Source organism: Mesocricetus auratus, unplaced genomic scaffold (assembly GCF_017639785.1).
Source record: "Mesocricetus auratus isolate SY011 unplaced genomic scaffold, BCM_Maur_2.0 Super-Scaffold_100003, whole genome shotgun sequence".
Taxonomy (NCBI): Eukaryota; Metazoa; Chordata; class Mammalia; order Rodentia; family Cricetidae; genus Mesocricetus; species Mesocricetus auratus.
The window spans coordinates 48,810,925-48,828,293 of NW_024429188.1; the positions used below are offsets into that span (position 1 = coordinate 48,810,925).

A 17,369-nucleotide genomic window follows, 5' to 3' on the forward strand; every position below is an offset into this window, starting at 1 on the left:
TGAGCTTTTTTTGGTTGGGAGACTTTTGATGACTGCTTCTATTTCATTAGGGGTTATAGGTCTATTTAAATTGTTTGTGGTGATAGCTATCCAAAAAATAGATCCATATCTATCACCATGCACAAAACTTAAATCCAAATGGATCAAAGACTTCACCATGAATCCAGCCACATTGAACCTCTTAGAAGAGAAAGTGGGAGGCAACCTGGAACGATTGGTACAGGAGACTGCTTCCTGAACATAACACCAGTAGCACAGACATTGAGATTGCCAATTAATAAATGGGACCTCCTGAAACTGAGACGCTTATGTAAGGCAAAGGACACAGTCAGCAAGACAAAACATCAGCTCGCAGAATGGGAAAAGATCTTCACCAACCCCACATCTGACAGAGGGCTGATTTCCAAAATATACAAAGAACTCAAGAAGCAAGTCTTGAAACCACCAAAGTATCCAATTAAAAAGTGGTGTACAGAACTAAATAGAGAATTCTAAATAGAGGAGTCTAAAATGTCTGAGAAACACTTAAGAAAGTGCTCAACATCCCTTAAATGCAACTCCTTGCATCAACAGGTCTCTCTGTGACACTGGATCCTGTCCATATACCCCAACCAAGCAGCATATTGCATTAGGCTGAACCCAGGGGAAGGAGAATTCAGCTTTGCTCGATTGGGTCAGACATAGAAGGTTTGGAAACATAGAATCCTTCTCAATTAAATTTTTGTTCTAGAGACTATATTCATGTAAAGTCTGTTGCTCAGCATACTTGAGGCATGGGCAAGTTCAAGGAAGACCAAATGGCAGCATGGAGATGGAGGTGGGTACAGAGTCCCATCCCTAGTCAAGGAGCAACTGCCAAGTGATACTGCAAGGAGGAAAGATGTAAAAAAAAAAGTGCTCAACATCCTTAACCACCAGGGACATGCAAATCAAAACAACTCGGAGATACCATCTTACACTAGCCAGAATGGCTAAAATAAGAAACACAATGCGAGTCTATGCTGGAGAGGATGTGGAGAAAGAGGAACACTCCTTCACTGCTGGTGGGAGTGCAAACTTGTATGACCACTTTGGAAATCAGTATAGCGGTTTCTCAGGAAAACGGGAATGAGCCTACCTCAAGATCCAGCAATTACTCTCCTGGGCATATACCCAAAGAATGCATATTCATAAAACAAGGACATATGTTCAACTATGTTCATAGCAGCGTTCTTTGTAATAGCCAGAACCTGGAAGCAACCTAGATGCTCTTCAACTGAAGGATGGATAGAGAAAATGTGGTACATTTACACAATGGAGTACTTCTCAGCAGAAAAAAAACCAGAATCTCTTGGGGGAGGGTAAGGCCCTGCCCTGGATGAAATGACAGTCTATGGACACCCCCATGGAGCGCCTCACCTTCCCTGGGGAAATGAGGGGATAATGGGGGGGGGTTGGGGGGAGGGCACAGGAGGAGGGGAGGGATAGGGAGAGAGACCTGGAGCTGACTTGTGAAGCAACCTTGTTTCTAATCTAAATTTAAACTGCAAAAAAAAAAAAAAAAAAAAAAAAAACAGAATCTTGAAACTCACAGGCAAATGGATGGAACTAGAAGAAATCATCCTGAGCGAGGTAACCCAGTCACAAAAAGGCAAATATGGTATGTACTCACTCACATATGGTTTTTAGACACAAAATAAAGGATTTCCAGCCTATAATCAACACCGCCAGAGGAGTCAGGATACAAGGACCCCAAGAGAAAAACTCATGGTCCCCTGAGGAAGGGGAGGGGGACAAGAACCCCTGAGCAAATTGGGAGCACGGGGGAGAGAGTGGAGGGAGATGGAAAAGGGAGGGGGGGAAAGGAAGAGGAGAACAGGAGGACAGGGACAGGAGGAATAGAGGGGGCAAGAAAGGAGATGCCTTGATAGAGGGAGCCGGTACAGGTTTGGAGAGAGGTCTGGCCCAGAAGAAATGGTAGGGGATCCACAGTGATGACCCCAACTAAGAATCTATGCAGTGGTGGAGAGGCTGCCTTTGACGTGCTTCCCCTATAATGAGATTGATGGCTACCTTGGTTACCATTCCTAGAGCCTTGACCCAGTAGCTGATCAAAACAGAAACAGGCACCCACAGCTAAACACTGAGCCATACTTCCAGAATCCAGTTGTGGAGAGGGAGGAGAGATGAGCAAATGAACCAAGATGGAACTGGAGATACCCGCAGAAACAGTTGACCTGACCTAATGAGAGTACACAAACACAATGGGGAACCAGCATTGGACCAAATCAAGCCCTCTGAATGTGGGTAATAGCTAGGAGGCCAAGGCAGTCTACAGAACCTCCAACAGTGGAGCCACGGTTTATTCCTGGGTCATAAATGGACTTTGGGACCCCATTCCCTATGGAGGGATACTATTGCAGCCCCGATGCAGAAAGGAGGGCCTGGGCCCTCCCCCAAATGATGTGAAAGACTTTGATGATCCCCCATGGAGGGTCTTACTATCCCTGGGGAGTGGGTTGGGGGGTCAGTGGGAAGCATGGGAGGATGGAAGGGTGAAGGTATGGGGGCATGGATATGTAAATGAGTGTTTCTAAAATAAAATAAAATAAGAAACAACCTATAAGAAGGGGTGCATTCTAATGTTTCCCTCGTGGTTGTCATTAAAGTCACTGAACTTGATCTTAGTATTACAGTAGATAGGTGGACAGCAGCCTTTGGCTGATGAGAAGGTTAGCTCACACTACTATACACTTGCCTTGCACTGGAGACCATTTCTCCTGGGGCTGTGCTCAGAGCCTCCTGCGCAGTAAGAACAGCCCTGAGGCTGAGCACAAGTCTGTACAGTGGGAGGCTCCAACTGACTTTGATCTTTATCTCAGAGGATGAGATAAAGACAATTTACAAAATTTAAAAAAATGTATTCTGACAATTTCATACATGTACATAATGAATTTTTATCCCATTCACCCCCATTACCCTTGTTCCCCATCTCCTCCAACTGAATCCCTTCTAACAAACATGTCTTTTCTTACCCTCATGTCTTTTCTTTTGGTGACTGACTGAGTTTTAGTTAATGCTGCTCGAACAAGCAATTCAGTTTTAGCTTATTACTTTATTTGTGGGACTAGGGCTGCAACCCAGGGTCTCATGGAGAGTAGGCAGGAATTCTACCACTGCGCTTTATCCAAGCCTATTCTTATGCTGTAAAAATAAAATGTAATTCACCAGAGGAAATCTGAAAAAAAATATGAAAAAAGGCTAAAAATAAATCATCTTCTAATTTCCTAGTCCACAAAAGGCCATCTCAATTTATATTTTGGTGCTTTTCCTCATAGCCATCACTGCCTTCATGCCTTTATAATTCTGGACAGAGTAGTTCTTAACCTGCTGTGTTGGTTTTATGGATGATGGTTCTACCTTTGGGTATTTCAATTTTATTTTGTAAATTTTATGTGACTCCTGGTATTACCTGTTGTTATTTTTTACCTGTTTTCCTTTTATTTCTCTTCTTCCCTTTCCTTTGTCCTTTCTTGCCTCTCCTATTTTTGATGTGCTAGGGGACAGAACCCAGGGCCTTGTACATGCTGAGGGAATGCCCTGCCACTGAACTGCACTCCAGGCCAGCATATCCTATAGGAATGCAACAAATGGCAGCCTGGAGGCCCCTGCACTAGTGTCCTTGGAGGCCTGGCAGGAGGTCGTCAGCTCAGTAGCTTCTTTGGATTCTGTTGGGCCAGAACTGAGGCTGAGCTAGTTCTCAGACAGGGCCAGCCTAACCAGAAGGGCTCCCATGGCAAAAGGTTCCCCGCTACCCCCCAAAACTTCTGCTATTCTCCTATCAGACTCATACCCTTGACTGGGTCCATCTCTACTGAAAAGGCCACAGGGTGCTAGCTAGCCATTGTTTTAACCAGGTGGTTGCCTCTCAGAACTAAGGCCCTTCCCAGGGACTTTGGGGATCAGTCCCCTTGGGAGAACTGGAATGGGAACCTGAAAGTGGGATAAACAAACCTTTGAGAAGCAAACCTTGGCACCTGCCCATTCAGCACCTCCTTAGTCTTCAATTCTTTGCAATCCCCGTTCTTTTCAGTGTAAGCCAAACTGCCTTAAGCCCAGTGTATAATTAGAATAGTGGACATTTGAAGTGACTGGTACTTGCAGTCCACTAGACACCCTCACTCTTTAATAAAAGCATGGCTATTCCCAGCTCAGGACACACTCAAGACTTTCTTACTCCCTTCTGTGGAATGCTCTTGCTTGCTTGGGGAAATTCAAGTTAAATAACCTTTCAGACATGCGGCTGGGGGCCTGTTGGGCTGTGCCAGTTGCTCTCAATTTAGTGAGCCCTAGCTTTGTGCATGTATTTGCTTTTTCTTCCCCTTGCCCAAGGCCAGGACTGGGCTGTGCTTGTGTCTCTTAGACTTGCCACAGCGGTTGAAAGAACCTAATAAGTATTTGGTCAATCAGGTTATAAAATCATGCTGAATAGTTGTCTTTTCATCGCTGTTGTACCATCTTCACAATTTACACCAGGCCACCAACGGCCATGCGTATCAACTGTCTACACTTGGGTTGGAAATGTACCCATGGAAATGCCCCCAAGACCAGGCACTCCTACCCCTGAATCCTTGGCAGGGCAAGCTCCTCCTCAGAGTGCAACAGGTCCCTTTTCATGGACACAGAGCCCATAAGCCCTGTACCTTCTTTTTCGTGGACAGGCCCCAGTACATGACAGCACTTGTCATCTGGGCAGGGAACACACTAGTTCCCTATGAGGGTCCAAATTTTAGGGTGAGTCAGGCTGGCAGGGCAGATTGGGGAAGGGGGTCATTTCTGACCTTTGGTGACAGAAGCTCAGAACTGTGTGTGCTGTCAGTAGCACTTTACAGTGAGGACAATGGCACAGAGCTAGGTTTTTGAAATTTTATTAAAAACAACATGGGTGAAGAACACTAAAACAAAAGTGGTAAACTCCTCTTTCCCTCCCGGTCTGCTGATAGCCCGCCTCCACAGGGCTCTACCTAGATGGCCCCCAGGGCCCAAACCTGCCTGTCTGCTAACCCCACCCAACCCCACTTTCCTGCAGCTTCTGACTTGTCCCCTTTTAGAAGATAAAAATACCCCCTCCCCAACTTGCTTAAAAATAATTTTGAAAGACTGAAAGCTGAATTTGTGTGTGTGTGTTTTAAAATAAACACTTTAAATGCTGGATAACTTGCTCTTCCCCCTAGGCCTGGCTCTGGGGTGCCTGCCTCCTCACCCCAGGAGGCCAGCTGCCACTTGGTGCCCCTTGAAAAATTTCAGGAAGTAATTTCTTCCAAATTTCCCCTGCAGTCACAAATTCCACAAACTGCTTGCATCAACACACTGTCTTCATTATAGGCACGGATTCCCAGCGCTGGGAAGCTGGTCTCTTTCTGTCAACTAGACCACATGCTTCAGATTCCCTGCAAACAGGAGAGAGAAAACAGAATTCAGATTCAGGTAACATATGAATTACATACTGAAGAGAGCTGAGAAGAAGAAAAATAAGTATTTATGTTTTGGGGCCAGTTCTGCTGAGAATGGGAATGTGGTGACCCTTTTTTATGTAAGCCTTGAATGATGAGGGACAAAAGGCTTAGATAACCCTTAGATACATCTAGAAAGCAATACACAAATCAGGAGGATTTTTGATCACCAGCTGACTGCTGATACCGGGTGGGTCCAGGTCAAACCAGAACCACCATGAGGCTGATTGTAGCTCCATCACCTGTCCAGATTTATGAACAAAACAAACGGTTGTCCTACACACACACACACACACACACACACACACACACACACACACACACACACACACTTGTGCATGTCCATGTAAGACTTTACAGTGGTTACAGTTAACTGCATCAAATCTTCCTCTAACCCAACATTTCTGTCCCTCTTAGCAGGGCCCAACCCTCATGGCATTTTCTCTTGTGGGTACCTATGCAGTATGGAGCAAGGGGCCTTCCCTTTTCCTCAGGCTCAAGAGTTCTGTTGGAAAAGCACTACACAGGAAGAAGCTCTAAAAGGGATCAGTTTGTTCACTTGGTCCTTGGTCAGTCTTCTCTTTGGTTCATTTCCTTGAGTAGAAACTCCAGAGTCCAAGTTCTACTGCCTGCTTGTCCTTCGAAACAGAAAGAATACTGTTCTATTTAAGTTCCAAAATCTAGCACAGCGCCTCACACCAGCAGGCATACAGTAGATGGAGGATGATGGATGAGTGGAAGAGGAAGGAGAGAAGGAGGTGCTCAGGAAAAACCAGTTGCTTCTCTACTTAAGAAAATCTTATTTAGTTTTTGGTGCTGGGGATCAAATCCTGATTCCTATGCACGCAAGGAAAGTGTTCTATGATTGAGTTTTACTTTTGTAATTTTAAAATTAGTCTATAGTAAAATTGACTTTCTTCAATGCACAGACCTGATTCTGAACACATATATGTGTTCATTACACAGAAGTTTCCTAACCCCCACAGCCTTCAACGCCATCCTTTTGCAGTCACATTCTCCTGCCTACCTTGCAGCTACTGATGTTGTTCTCTGTCATTAGAGTGTTGTCTATTCAAGAATGCCATATAAGAGCTGGATGGTCATGGTGCACACCTTTAATCCCAGCACTTGGGAGGCAGAGGCACATGGATCTCTCTGAGTTCAAGGCCAGCTTGCTCTACAGAGCAAGTTCCAAAGCATCCAGGGCTACACAGAGAAACTCTGTCTCAAAAAAGACAATTTAAGTGTACAGTATGTTCACATAAAACCCTGTATATGAATGTTCCTAGAAGCTTTATTCATAACAGTCAAAGAGCTCAGTTGTCCTTCAGTGGGTGGTGGTTGAACAGCCTCTGCCTCATGAACAGGTATTTCATGCACACAGCAACACAGATGGGGATTCTTACCTGCTTCTGCTTCCCAAGTACACTTATTTTTACAAGAAACTTCCATAAGCCAGGCGATGGTGGCATACGGCTTTAATCCAAGCATTTGGGAGGCAGAGACAGGTAGATCTCTGTAAGTTTGAGACCAGCATGGTCTACAGAGCTAGTTCTAGGACAGCTAGGGTTGTTACACAGAGAAACCCTGTCTTGAAAACAGCAATAGTGCCTAGGCCTCCTCATTGACACCCAAATTCAGGGGGTATTGATCAGTCCCATGCTGGATTCCCAGGCTGATGCCTGGGATTCAAGAGTTAACCTTTGTCTGGTCAGCTGTTTCTGGGGGTTAAACCAGCCCAGTCTTAATCCCTTTGATCACCAGTCCTCCCTCTCTGTTACTGGCTTTCTTGAGTTCAGCTCAGTACTTAACCGGCCACTAAATGAAGTTTCTGTTTCCCAGACTCTCTGGCCATAGGATTGTAGGCTGGCACTCCCCAGATCTATGTCTAAAATCCATATATGAGAGAGTACATGCCATGTTTCTCTTTTTGTGACTGGGTTACCTCACTCAGGATGGTTTCTTCTAGTGTCATCCATTTGCCTGTGAATCTCATGATTCCATTATTTTTTTCTGCTGAATAGTACTCCATTGTGTAGATGTACCACATTTTCTCTATCCACTCTTCGGGTGAGGGACATCTAGGTTGCTTCCAAGTTCTGGCTATTACAAATAAAGCTGCTATGAACATAGTGGAACAGACATCTTTGTTGTATGAATGGGCATCTTTTGGATATATGCCTAAGAGTGGAGTTGCTGGGTCATGTGGTAGGTTTATTCCCATTTTTCTGAGGAATCTCCATACTGATTTCCAAAGTGGCTGAACCAGTTGGCACTCCCACCAGCAATGGAGCAGTGTTCCCCTTTCACCACATCCTCTCCAGCATAAATTGTCATTGGTGTTTTTGATTTTAGCCATTCTGACAGGAGTGAGATGGTATCTCAGAGTTGTTTTGATTTGCATTTCCCGGATGGCTAAGGATGTGGAGCACTTTCTCAAGTGCCTCTCAGCCATTTTAGACTCCTCTATTGAAAACTCTCTATTTAGTTCTGCAGCCCACTTTTTAATTGGGTCCTTTGCTGTTTTGGAGACTTGCTTCTTGAGTTCTTCAGATCAGTACCCATCCCAAGTATACACATGGACTTTGGACTCCCATAGAACAATGTGAGGTGCACTCTCACCCTGAACTCTTGGGGAAGGGTCTAGGCCCTGCCCTATATGAAATGACAGACTATGGACACCCCCATGGAGGGCCTCACCCTCCCTGGGGGAATGAGGGGATAACGGGTGGGGGGGTTGGGGGGATGGCATGGGAGGAGGGGAGGGAATGGGAGCGGGACCTGGAACTGACTTGTGAAGCAACCTCGTTTCTTATCTAAATTTAAACTGGAAAAAAAAGAAAGTTATTTGAATGCATGTTAAACATTAATGTAATTTTTGAAAGGTTATATCGGATTTTTTTTACCAAAATAAATCTGGAGAAAAAAAAAAAGAAAACAGCAATAGTGGAGAGACCACCTTAAATGCCCATTCCTGATACTGAACTTAACGTCTAAACTATATGCCATCCTAGAACCTTCATCCAGTGGCTGATGGAAGCAGAGGCAAACACCCACAGTTAAACACTGAACTGAACCCAAGGAACCCAGTGACAGAGAGAGAGGAGCGATGAGCAAGTTGGCAAAGAAAGGGCTGGCAAAACCAGCAGAGACAGCGATCTGAACAAGGGGGAGCTCTTGGACCCCAGACGGACAGCTGGGAGGCCAGCATGGGACTGATCTGGACCCCCGAATGTGAGTGTCAGTGAGGAGGCCTCAGCAACCTATGGGGCCTTGAGCAGTGGATCAGTGTTTATCCCTGGAATAGAAACAGACATCGTGTGTCCATAACACAAACAGGGATGCTCTCTCAGCCTGGACTCTTAGGGGAGTGCCTGAACCCTACCCTGAGTGAAATGACAGACTCTAGATAACTCCTACGTGGAAGGAAGTGGGGATAGGGTGGGAGGCTGGGGGGATGGTGGGGGAGTGCTGGAGGAGGGGAGGGAGAGGGAACTGGGATTGACATGTGAAGCAAGCTATTTAAAATTAAAGTAATAAAAAAAGAAAACAGCAATAACCAAAAGTTGTGGTGGCGCATACCTTTAATCCCATTTATATTCTTACGTACCAGGGATCTCCAGCATGCAGAGTTGTTTATTTTGCCTATTCTGATGGGTATATAGTAGTATCTCATTGTGATCTCACTTTGATGTCTTCTAATAGCTAATGATGTTAAACATCTTTTATGTGTTAATTTGCTATTTGTATATCCGTTTTTATGTTTTATGCCTATTTTTAAATTATTTTTTATTTAGGTTAGAAACAATCTTGTTTCACATTCAATCCCAGCTCCCTCTCCCTCCCCTCCTCCACTGCCCTCCCCACCAGGTCCCCCAGTCCCCCACCCAATCTCCACTCTGATCCCCAGGGAGGGTAAGGCCCTCCTTGGGAGGGGATCTCCAGTGGCTGTCATTTCATCCAGGGCAGGGCATAGGCCCTCCCACAAGAGTCCTGGCTGAGAAAGCCTCCCATATTGTGGCATTTTTTAATTGGTATTTTTTCTACTGTTGAGTTTGGAGAGCTCTTTGTATGTTTTAGATACAAATCTGTTGTTGGGTATGATTTGCATATATTTTATCTCTTCATTCTAGTAACAAGTCTTTTGTAAAGCTAAAGTTAATTTTGATGAGGCTAAATTCAGCAGTTTTTTTTCTTTTATTTTGGATCATGTTTTTGGTGATTGAAAGTAACTCAAAATCCTTGGATTGTGCTTGATTCTTCCTGTCCCTTTGTCTTTTGGGTTGCCAGACCTAACTTCAAGATGTGTCTGAGTTCTGTCTCCTTTTTCTTGCACTATACTATCTTAACCTTTGTCACATCACTTTACTCAGGTCACTGCCTCAGCTTCTTCACTGATGCTCTTGACTATAGGGCTACTTCTTGGTCACTGCCAACTGTGGTCCACACCCTTTCTTGAGCCAAGAAATTTCAGTATTTCCTGACCATCTGGGAGTAAAGCCTAAAGCCTTATCCTAGACAGGGCTCCATACATAGGTCCTGACCATACATATGGACCTTTGCTGAGGACAGTCCACAGGGGATCCCACTACTGAAGCAAGGATCCCTCTATCTGTAAGCATAGCCAGTGCTTGGGGAATAAATGAATACATGAATGGATAAGACTCTGTCATTGTGATTTAGTAACAGAAGACCACAGAAAGGAAAGGTGGGCGCTGTATTCTATTATGCCTGACTTACTCTGTCATTACATTTGGAGGCAATTAGGTAAAACAACAGAAATAATTTCCACCAAAAGTTGATGATGAACAACATTGAATTTGGGTAACAATAAACATGCAAGGTTAAATAATGCCCATTGTTTTTCTCCTGATGTCCAGCTTTTCTAGCATTGGGTGGTAGCCTGAGAAAATTCTAAAGGCCAACACAGTTTGAGGCCTGCAAGACAGTGCAAGAGAAAGTTGCAAATAGCACTAACTCAGAGACATTTTGAGATTAGACTTCAGATCAGAGGGGGCAAATCTAAATGTCAAGAGAGCCAGAGGATCTATTGTATGTGAGCAAAATCCAACTAGGGCTGCTAAGATGCTTTTTATAATTTTCCCTCCTTGAATCCTGACCAGTATAATAAGCAGTTTCCTGCTTGGTGTGGTGAAACACTCCTTTCTTACCAACACTTGGGGGTCAGAATCAGGCAGATCTCCTCATTAGAGGCCAGCCTGATCTAAATAGTGAACTCCAGGGCAACCAGTGATATATAGTTAGACCGTGTCTCAAAAGCAGTTTCCTTTTTGCGCAACTACTATATATAAAAAAAAAAGAAAACTAAAACAGTATGAATGGAAACCCATGCTTGGCCTAGAGTAAGACAAAATGGGAGGGATAGGATTTTCGGCAAACAACATGCTTGCCAAGTGGATCTAGCCATTCATTATCAGACAGCCATATAGGCTCCATGTGTCTATAGTTTTTCATTTCCCAAGTGAAGCCAGAAATATACACAAAGTTCCCACAGTGTTAAATGTGGGTGACTCAAAAATGTAAAGAACACGAAGAGTCAAATCACTTTTGGGAGCAAAATGTAGATTGTTGCCTGTTTATAAATTCTAGTTTACACTCAAGGATGTTCCATTTCCTTCTCAATATTTTGGCTTGGATAATTAATTATACTAAGACTTCACCTTTGATATACAAGAAGACCTTAGGAGAACTGGGTTCTTTTTTTGTTGTTGTTGTTTCAAGACAGGGTTTCTCTGTATTGTTTTAGAGGCTATCCTGGAACTCACTCTGTAGTCCAGGGTGGCCTCGAACTCACAGAGATCTACCTGTCTCTGCCTCCCGAGTGCTGGGATTAAAGGTGTGCACCACCAATGCCCAGCTGGACTGGGTTCCTTTTTTTTTGATTCACTGATTCTTTTTGTTTTCTGAGACAAAGTCTTGCTATGTCGCCCTGTCTGGCCTCAAAATGAAGATTCTCTTGCCTCAGCCTCCCAAGTCCTGGGATTACAGGATATACAACCATTGACAGACTCATTTGCAATCCAGTTTCTCAGTGAACATTTATGCAGTGGTTCTCTTGTGCTATGTCTCTTGCTAAGAAGCCTTTTCATTAGTCTTTTTTCAATTGGCAGACTTAGACTGATCCACTCAGCTACTGAAAGTCATCTTGCTTACTTCCATGTTTGGATGATTATGAATAAAGCTGCCATAAACATTCATGTGCAAGTTTCTTTACGGACATGAGCTTTAACTTCTTTGGCTAGATACCAAGAAACAATTGCTAAATTGTATAGCAGAGTGCTTACTTAGCTTTGACACAAACTGGTAAACTGTCCTCCCTAGTGGCTGCACTATTTTACCCCCAACAAAGACTGAGGGGTCCTATTACTTCATGTCCCCTCCATTACTTGGTGTTGGCAGCATCTATTTTAATAGGGTGCAGTGATATCTTGTTGCCTTAACTTGCAGTTCCTTTGTGGCACACAATGTTGAACATCTACCCATACAATTTCTTGCCATCTGTATATCTTTCACGAGCTTCTTTCACATCTTTTGCCACTTCTAAGTTGGGTTGTTTGTTTTCTTATTGTTAAACTGGTTCTTCATATAGTGTATATATTTCTCCAGTTTGAGACTTGTCTTCTATGATTAGTTTTTTTAAAGAGAACGGTGTTGTGGAAATGTTCTGCCATCCAATGAGAGAGCTGGTAGTCAGTAGTGAGTACTTAGAATATAAGAACAGACCCCTGGTGTTTTTGTTCTTCTGGCATGGCACTGAAGAGATGTTTTATTTCTTCCTCTGTTTACAGCCTTCCTCTTCAAGCCATTATCAAGTCCTGTGGATTCCAATTCCAAAAGATAACAAATCCAAGCACTTCCTCTCCCTTCACTACTGTTACACCTCTGAACCAATACTACCCTTTGCATGGAGAGCTCTTGAAGCTGGCTCCTTGATTCTTTTCCTGTCTCCTATACTCAACTATGTATCAGCCAGGCTATGTTATTATTGTTGAGGTCAGACCTCACCAGTTCTACCCACATGGGCTTTGTGTGGTTTGAACATGAGTCTTCCTTTACAAGGCATCCCCCCTCCTTCAAACTTGCCATTCATTCTCTCTGGATGCTGTCCTTGGATAGTCTAATTTTTGACCCATCTCATCACTTCTGTTACCTTGAGTCTACAGGTTTCAACCCAAAAGTCACCTCTGAGAGGCCTTAGGAATACCCAAGTTAAATAGCCACTCCAGTCACTTTCTACCATGTGGTTCTGTTTTATTTTCATTGATGCACTCAGCATACTAGAAGCATCTGTGTTTCTTTACTTGCTGTCAAGCCTGTCTCTCCTCCCAGGCTCTGTGCAGGTGCAAGCTGTGTCCATCATGCTTACTGCTCTGTGGTCAGCATCCTGTACAGAGCCTGGCACACAGCACAGGCTCAAGACCCAGTCACTGAAAGAACTACTGTCTGTAGAACCGCAGGGCAGCTGACTAACTACTTCCTTGCTCGAATCAGAACTTTAGTACACACATGGTTGAGGTGAGCAAATACATGGCAATAAATGGTGACTCAGCACTTTGGGCGGGAGTGGCAAATGAGATTTTAGCCTTCTTCTTTTTTTATTAGCACACATTAATTGTACAAAACAATGGGTTTCAGCTGGGTGGTAGTACATGCCTTTAATCCCAGCACTCAGGAGGCAGAGGCAGGCACATCTCTGTGAGTTTGAGGACAGCATGGTCTACAAAGTGAGTTCCAGGACAGCCAGCACTGTTACTCAGAGAAACCCTGTCTCAAAACCCCCCAAAGAATGGGTTACTTGCCGGCCTCTACTCCCGGCTTCATTGTGACACTTTCATATGAGTATAATGTATACTTTTATTATATTCACTCTTATTACCCTTTTCTGTTCCCTCACCCAACAAATAATTCCAAAGACAACATTTTCGCAGGCTGGAGGAATGCCCAAGTGACCTAGAAGCCCTGGAGGCTGAATGGTCCCTTAGAGGAACAGAAAAGTGAATTTAGTATTGTTGAAAATACTTCTCAAACTACTGTCATATGAGTAGTGCTTTTGGGAAGGTTGCCATATCTACTTAACATCTCTTTTATTTTGAGGCAGGGTCTTGTTGTGTAATGTCAGCAGGCCTCAAACCTGTGCTTCTCCTGCTTCAGCCTCCTACATGCTGGAATCTGCAGGTACCACCACAGGCAGCTCTCTACTTAACCTCTTTACCAAATACCGAATATTTTTCTGATCTTTATTCACTTTTGAACTTTAATAGCTATTTTGGTGTTATCTATTCTAAGGGGCAACAAAAGTAAAACTATAACAACAAATTTGTTGCACTTTTTACATCTTGGACATAGATTTAAAAACTATTACAATTGCACAGGCAGTAAGATCAACAATTAATAAATGGGACCTACTGAAACTGAGAAGCTTCTGTAAGGCAAAGGACACAGTCAGCAAGACAAAAAGGCAGCCCACAGAATGGGAAAAAATATTCACTAATCCCACATCTGACAGAGGGTTGATCTCCAAAATTTACAAAGAACTCAAGAAGCAAGTCTCCAAAACACCAAAGGACCCTATTAAAAAGTGGGCTGCAGAACTAAATAGAGAGTTTTCAATAGAGGAGTCTAAAATGGCTGAGAGGCACTTGAGAAAGTGCTCAACATCCTTAGCCATCCGGGAAATGCAAATCAAAACAACTCTCAGATACCATCTCACCCCTGTCAGAATGGCTTAAATCAAAAACACCAATGACAATTTATGCTGGAGAGGATGTGGTGAAAGGGGGACACTCCTCCATTGCTGGTGGGAGTGCCAACTGGTTCAGCCACTTCGGAAATCAGTGTGGAGATTCCTCAGAAAAATGGGAATAAACCTACCACAAGACCCAGCAACTCCACTCTTAGGCATATATCCAAAAGATGCCCATTCATACAACAAAGAGGTCTGTTCCACTATGTTCATAGCAGCTTTATTTGTAATTGCCAGAACGTGGAAGCAACCTAGATGTCCCTCACCTGAAGAGTGGATAGAGAAAATGTGGTACATCTACACAATGGAGTACTATTCAGCAGAAAAAAATAATGGAATCATGAGATTCGCAGGCAAATGGATGACACTAGAAGAAACCATCCTGAGTGAGGTAACCCAGTCACAAAAAGAGAAACATGGCATGTACTCTCTCATATATGGATTTTAGACATAGATCTGGGGAGTGCCAGCCTACAATCCTATGGCCAGAGAGTCTGGGAAACAGAAACTTTATTTAGTGGCTGATCGAAGAAGAGGCAGACTCCCTTGGTTAAGTACTGAGCTGAACTCAAGAAAGCCAGTAACAGAGAGGGAGGACTGATGATCAAAGGGATTAAGACTGGGCTGGTTTAACCCCCAGAAACAGCTGACCAGACAAAGGTTAACTCTTGAATCCCAGGCATTAGCCTGGGAAGCCAGCATGGGACTGATCAAGACCCCCTGAATCTGGGTGTCAGTGAAGAGGCCTAGGGAATCTATTGAGCCTTGGGCAGCAGATCAGTACCCATCCCAAGTATACACACGGACTTTGGACTCCAATAGAACAATGTGAGGTGCACTCTCACCCAGAACTCTTGGGAAAGGGTCTAGGCCCTGCCCTATATGAAATGACACACTATGGACACCCCCATGGAGGGCCTCACCCTCCCTGGAGAAATGAGAGGATAACGGGGGGGGGTGGGAGGGCACGGGAGGAAGGGAGGGAATGGGAGAGGGACCTGGAACTGACTTGTGAAGCAACCTTGATTCTTATCTAAATTTAAACTGGAAAATAAAATTAAAAAAAAAACTATTACAATTAAAAATGTTTTGGCAGTCATCTTTCAAATAGAGGAGCACAAGGCTCAAGGGAGAAATAATCATAGGCATGGTTCCTGGGAAGTTGTTATCCAGGCTGTTCTGCAGCCATCAGGAATCACCTCTCCTTACCTATTTGTCTCCCTCAGTCCATTGTGGTCCACTGCTCTGTGCATTTAATGCACACACCTTTACTTGGCTAACAATGTCCTCTATACTCAGTTCCAGTCACAGAGAAGAGCAAGGTACATTTCTTGCCTTTTAGGAGCTCTCAGTGCAGTGATGTGTAGGACATCACCATCTACAGCAGCAGGGCTACCTGATAAGCATATGTATAGTACTCAGGGCAGAAAGGGCACAGAAGGTCTCACAGCAGATGGCATCAGGAAGGGCAAAAGGGAAAAATGTTGCAGACAGCAGGAACATAGTAGCAAGTATAAAGACAATCCCAAGGTTTTTGTGGCCAGAGCTCAGGATGAAGGGCAAGGAGAAGAAGGAAGTGGTTGGGATTTTATGGGGTGCTTGTATGATCTAGAAGGAGCTTTCTAGTTGATGACAGAGTTGTGAGGGCCTTGCTTTTAACTGGGGGCAATAGCAGCCCAACAGTTCTTACTTATCATTTCTTAAAAGAAAATTATTACTGCTGAGTCACCTCTCCATCCTCTTTTGAGATGGCATCACTTTGTAGCTCAAGAGTACACACTGAGTAGCTGAGACTGGCCTTGAGCAATCTTCTTGTCTCAGCCTCCTGAGTGCTAGGATGAGAAATACCATGCCTGGCCCAGTCCAAAGGAATTCTATCCAGCCTTGAGCATGTTGCTGACATGGATGGCTGATTTAATGTTTAGCTGGCGACTGTCAACTGTATTGCATGCCTTGGAATGTCAGTCTTTCCTGTCATCAGGAAACCTTTCAATGACAATTCTGTAGAACCTCCAATTACCGTTTGTCTTTCTCTCACCTGAATTAGAACCTGGGGTTGTAGATTAATCCCACCAGGCTTCTGGCATTTCCAGGCTATCAGCACTTAAAGCACATTACCCTGTGGCTTAGGGCCCTCTGCTCAGCTTGCAAGGCCCCACTGCAGGCTCAAATGGAATCGAAGCAATTTCTAAAATAGCCTATGATTCATTTTTTCTCCCCTCCTGTGCCTAAATCTGCTGGCTCCATGTGGAGGGATGGGCACAAGTAACTGTAGAGGTGACATCACAGGAGTGGGCTGCGTGCCTGCCAGGCAGCTAGTGGAGCTGGCCTTAGCAGCTGTCAATCAGGCTGGGTGATTGCCTCCCAGGCATTTGGGAGTCACAGCTCCCAGGTTCTTTTGTCAATATGCCTTCTCCACATTTTTTTTCCAGACAAAAATTCTGTGCTGGAAATCAAGGATAATGGGAATAACAGAAGTAGGAAGGATAATTTAGCTTTACATCTGTATAATGCTTTAGAGTTTCAAAATGATTTGCTCCACCCAAACACCAGTGGGAAATGGAAGCTGAGATTTTTCAGCTTGAACTGGAGACAAACTTTTGCTGTCTTGTACAAAATATTAATATCTACTACTCACTTCAAGGCATATCCCAGTTAGGCCTTGCATGCTACTAGAAAGTATGAGACCCTCTTGAGTATCTTGGTGCTTCCTAGAAGATGTATTCAAGGGGATGGAATGGTCTGCCAGGCACAGTGTATTATCCATGCCATCCCATGGTGGCCAGCAAGTAGTGACAGTCTCAGCACCGCCAACAACTCTTGCACACCCTGGTTAACAGTTCCAGTGGTCCCAAGACCTTTACTAGAGCCAAAGGCATGGCTGCTAACTATGGAGCCTTGAAGATAGGGTGTGTCATGAACATCTGGAAGTCCCACCCACTGCCAGAGTAGCTCAAAGGCCTATAAAGGAAAATCCACAATTCAGGTCACATCAGCCATGCTGTGGATCTTGAAGGGCCACTGAGCTCTGAACAGCTGAGGAGTGGGGTGGAGGGATTCTTTTCTTGGAGGAGCCATAAAAATAGTTTCTAAGCAGTCTCATGTTTACTCTG

The 17,369-nt window shown here is 44.2% G+C and overlaps 1 protein-coding gene across 2 annotated transcripts in view; it reads right to left on the reverse strand.

Moving 5' to 3' along the window:
- Positions 1-4,891: 4,891 nt before the first annotated feature.
- The window catches only part of Hdac8 (histone deacetylase 8), a 226,750-nt gene continuing 214,272 nt past the window's right edge, over positions 4,892-17,369 (reverse strand). For both annotated transcript variants that reach the window (XM_021233603.2, XM_005081213.4), the window contains one exon: positions 4,892-5,429. Coding sequence is in view for 1 of the 2 variants with exons in the window: in XM_005081213.4 (XP_005081270.1) it covers positions 5,407-5,429 (23 nt within the window). In the remaining variant the exon portion in view is untranslated. The remainder of the gene's footprint in view (positions 5,430-17,369) is intronic.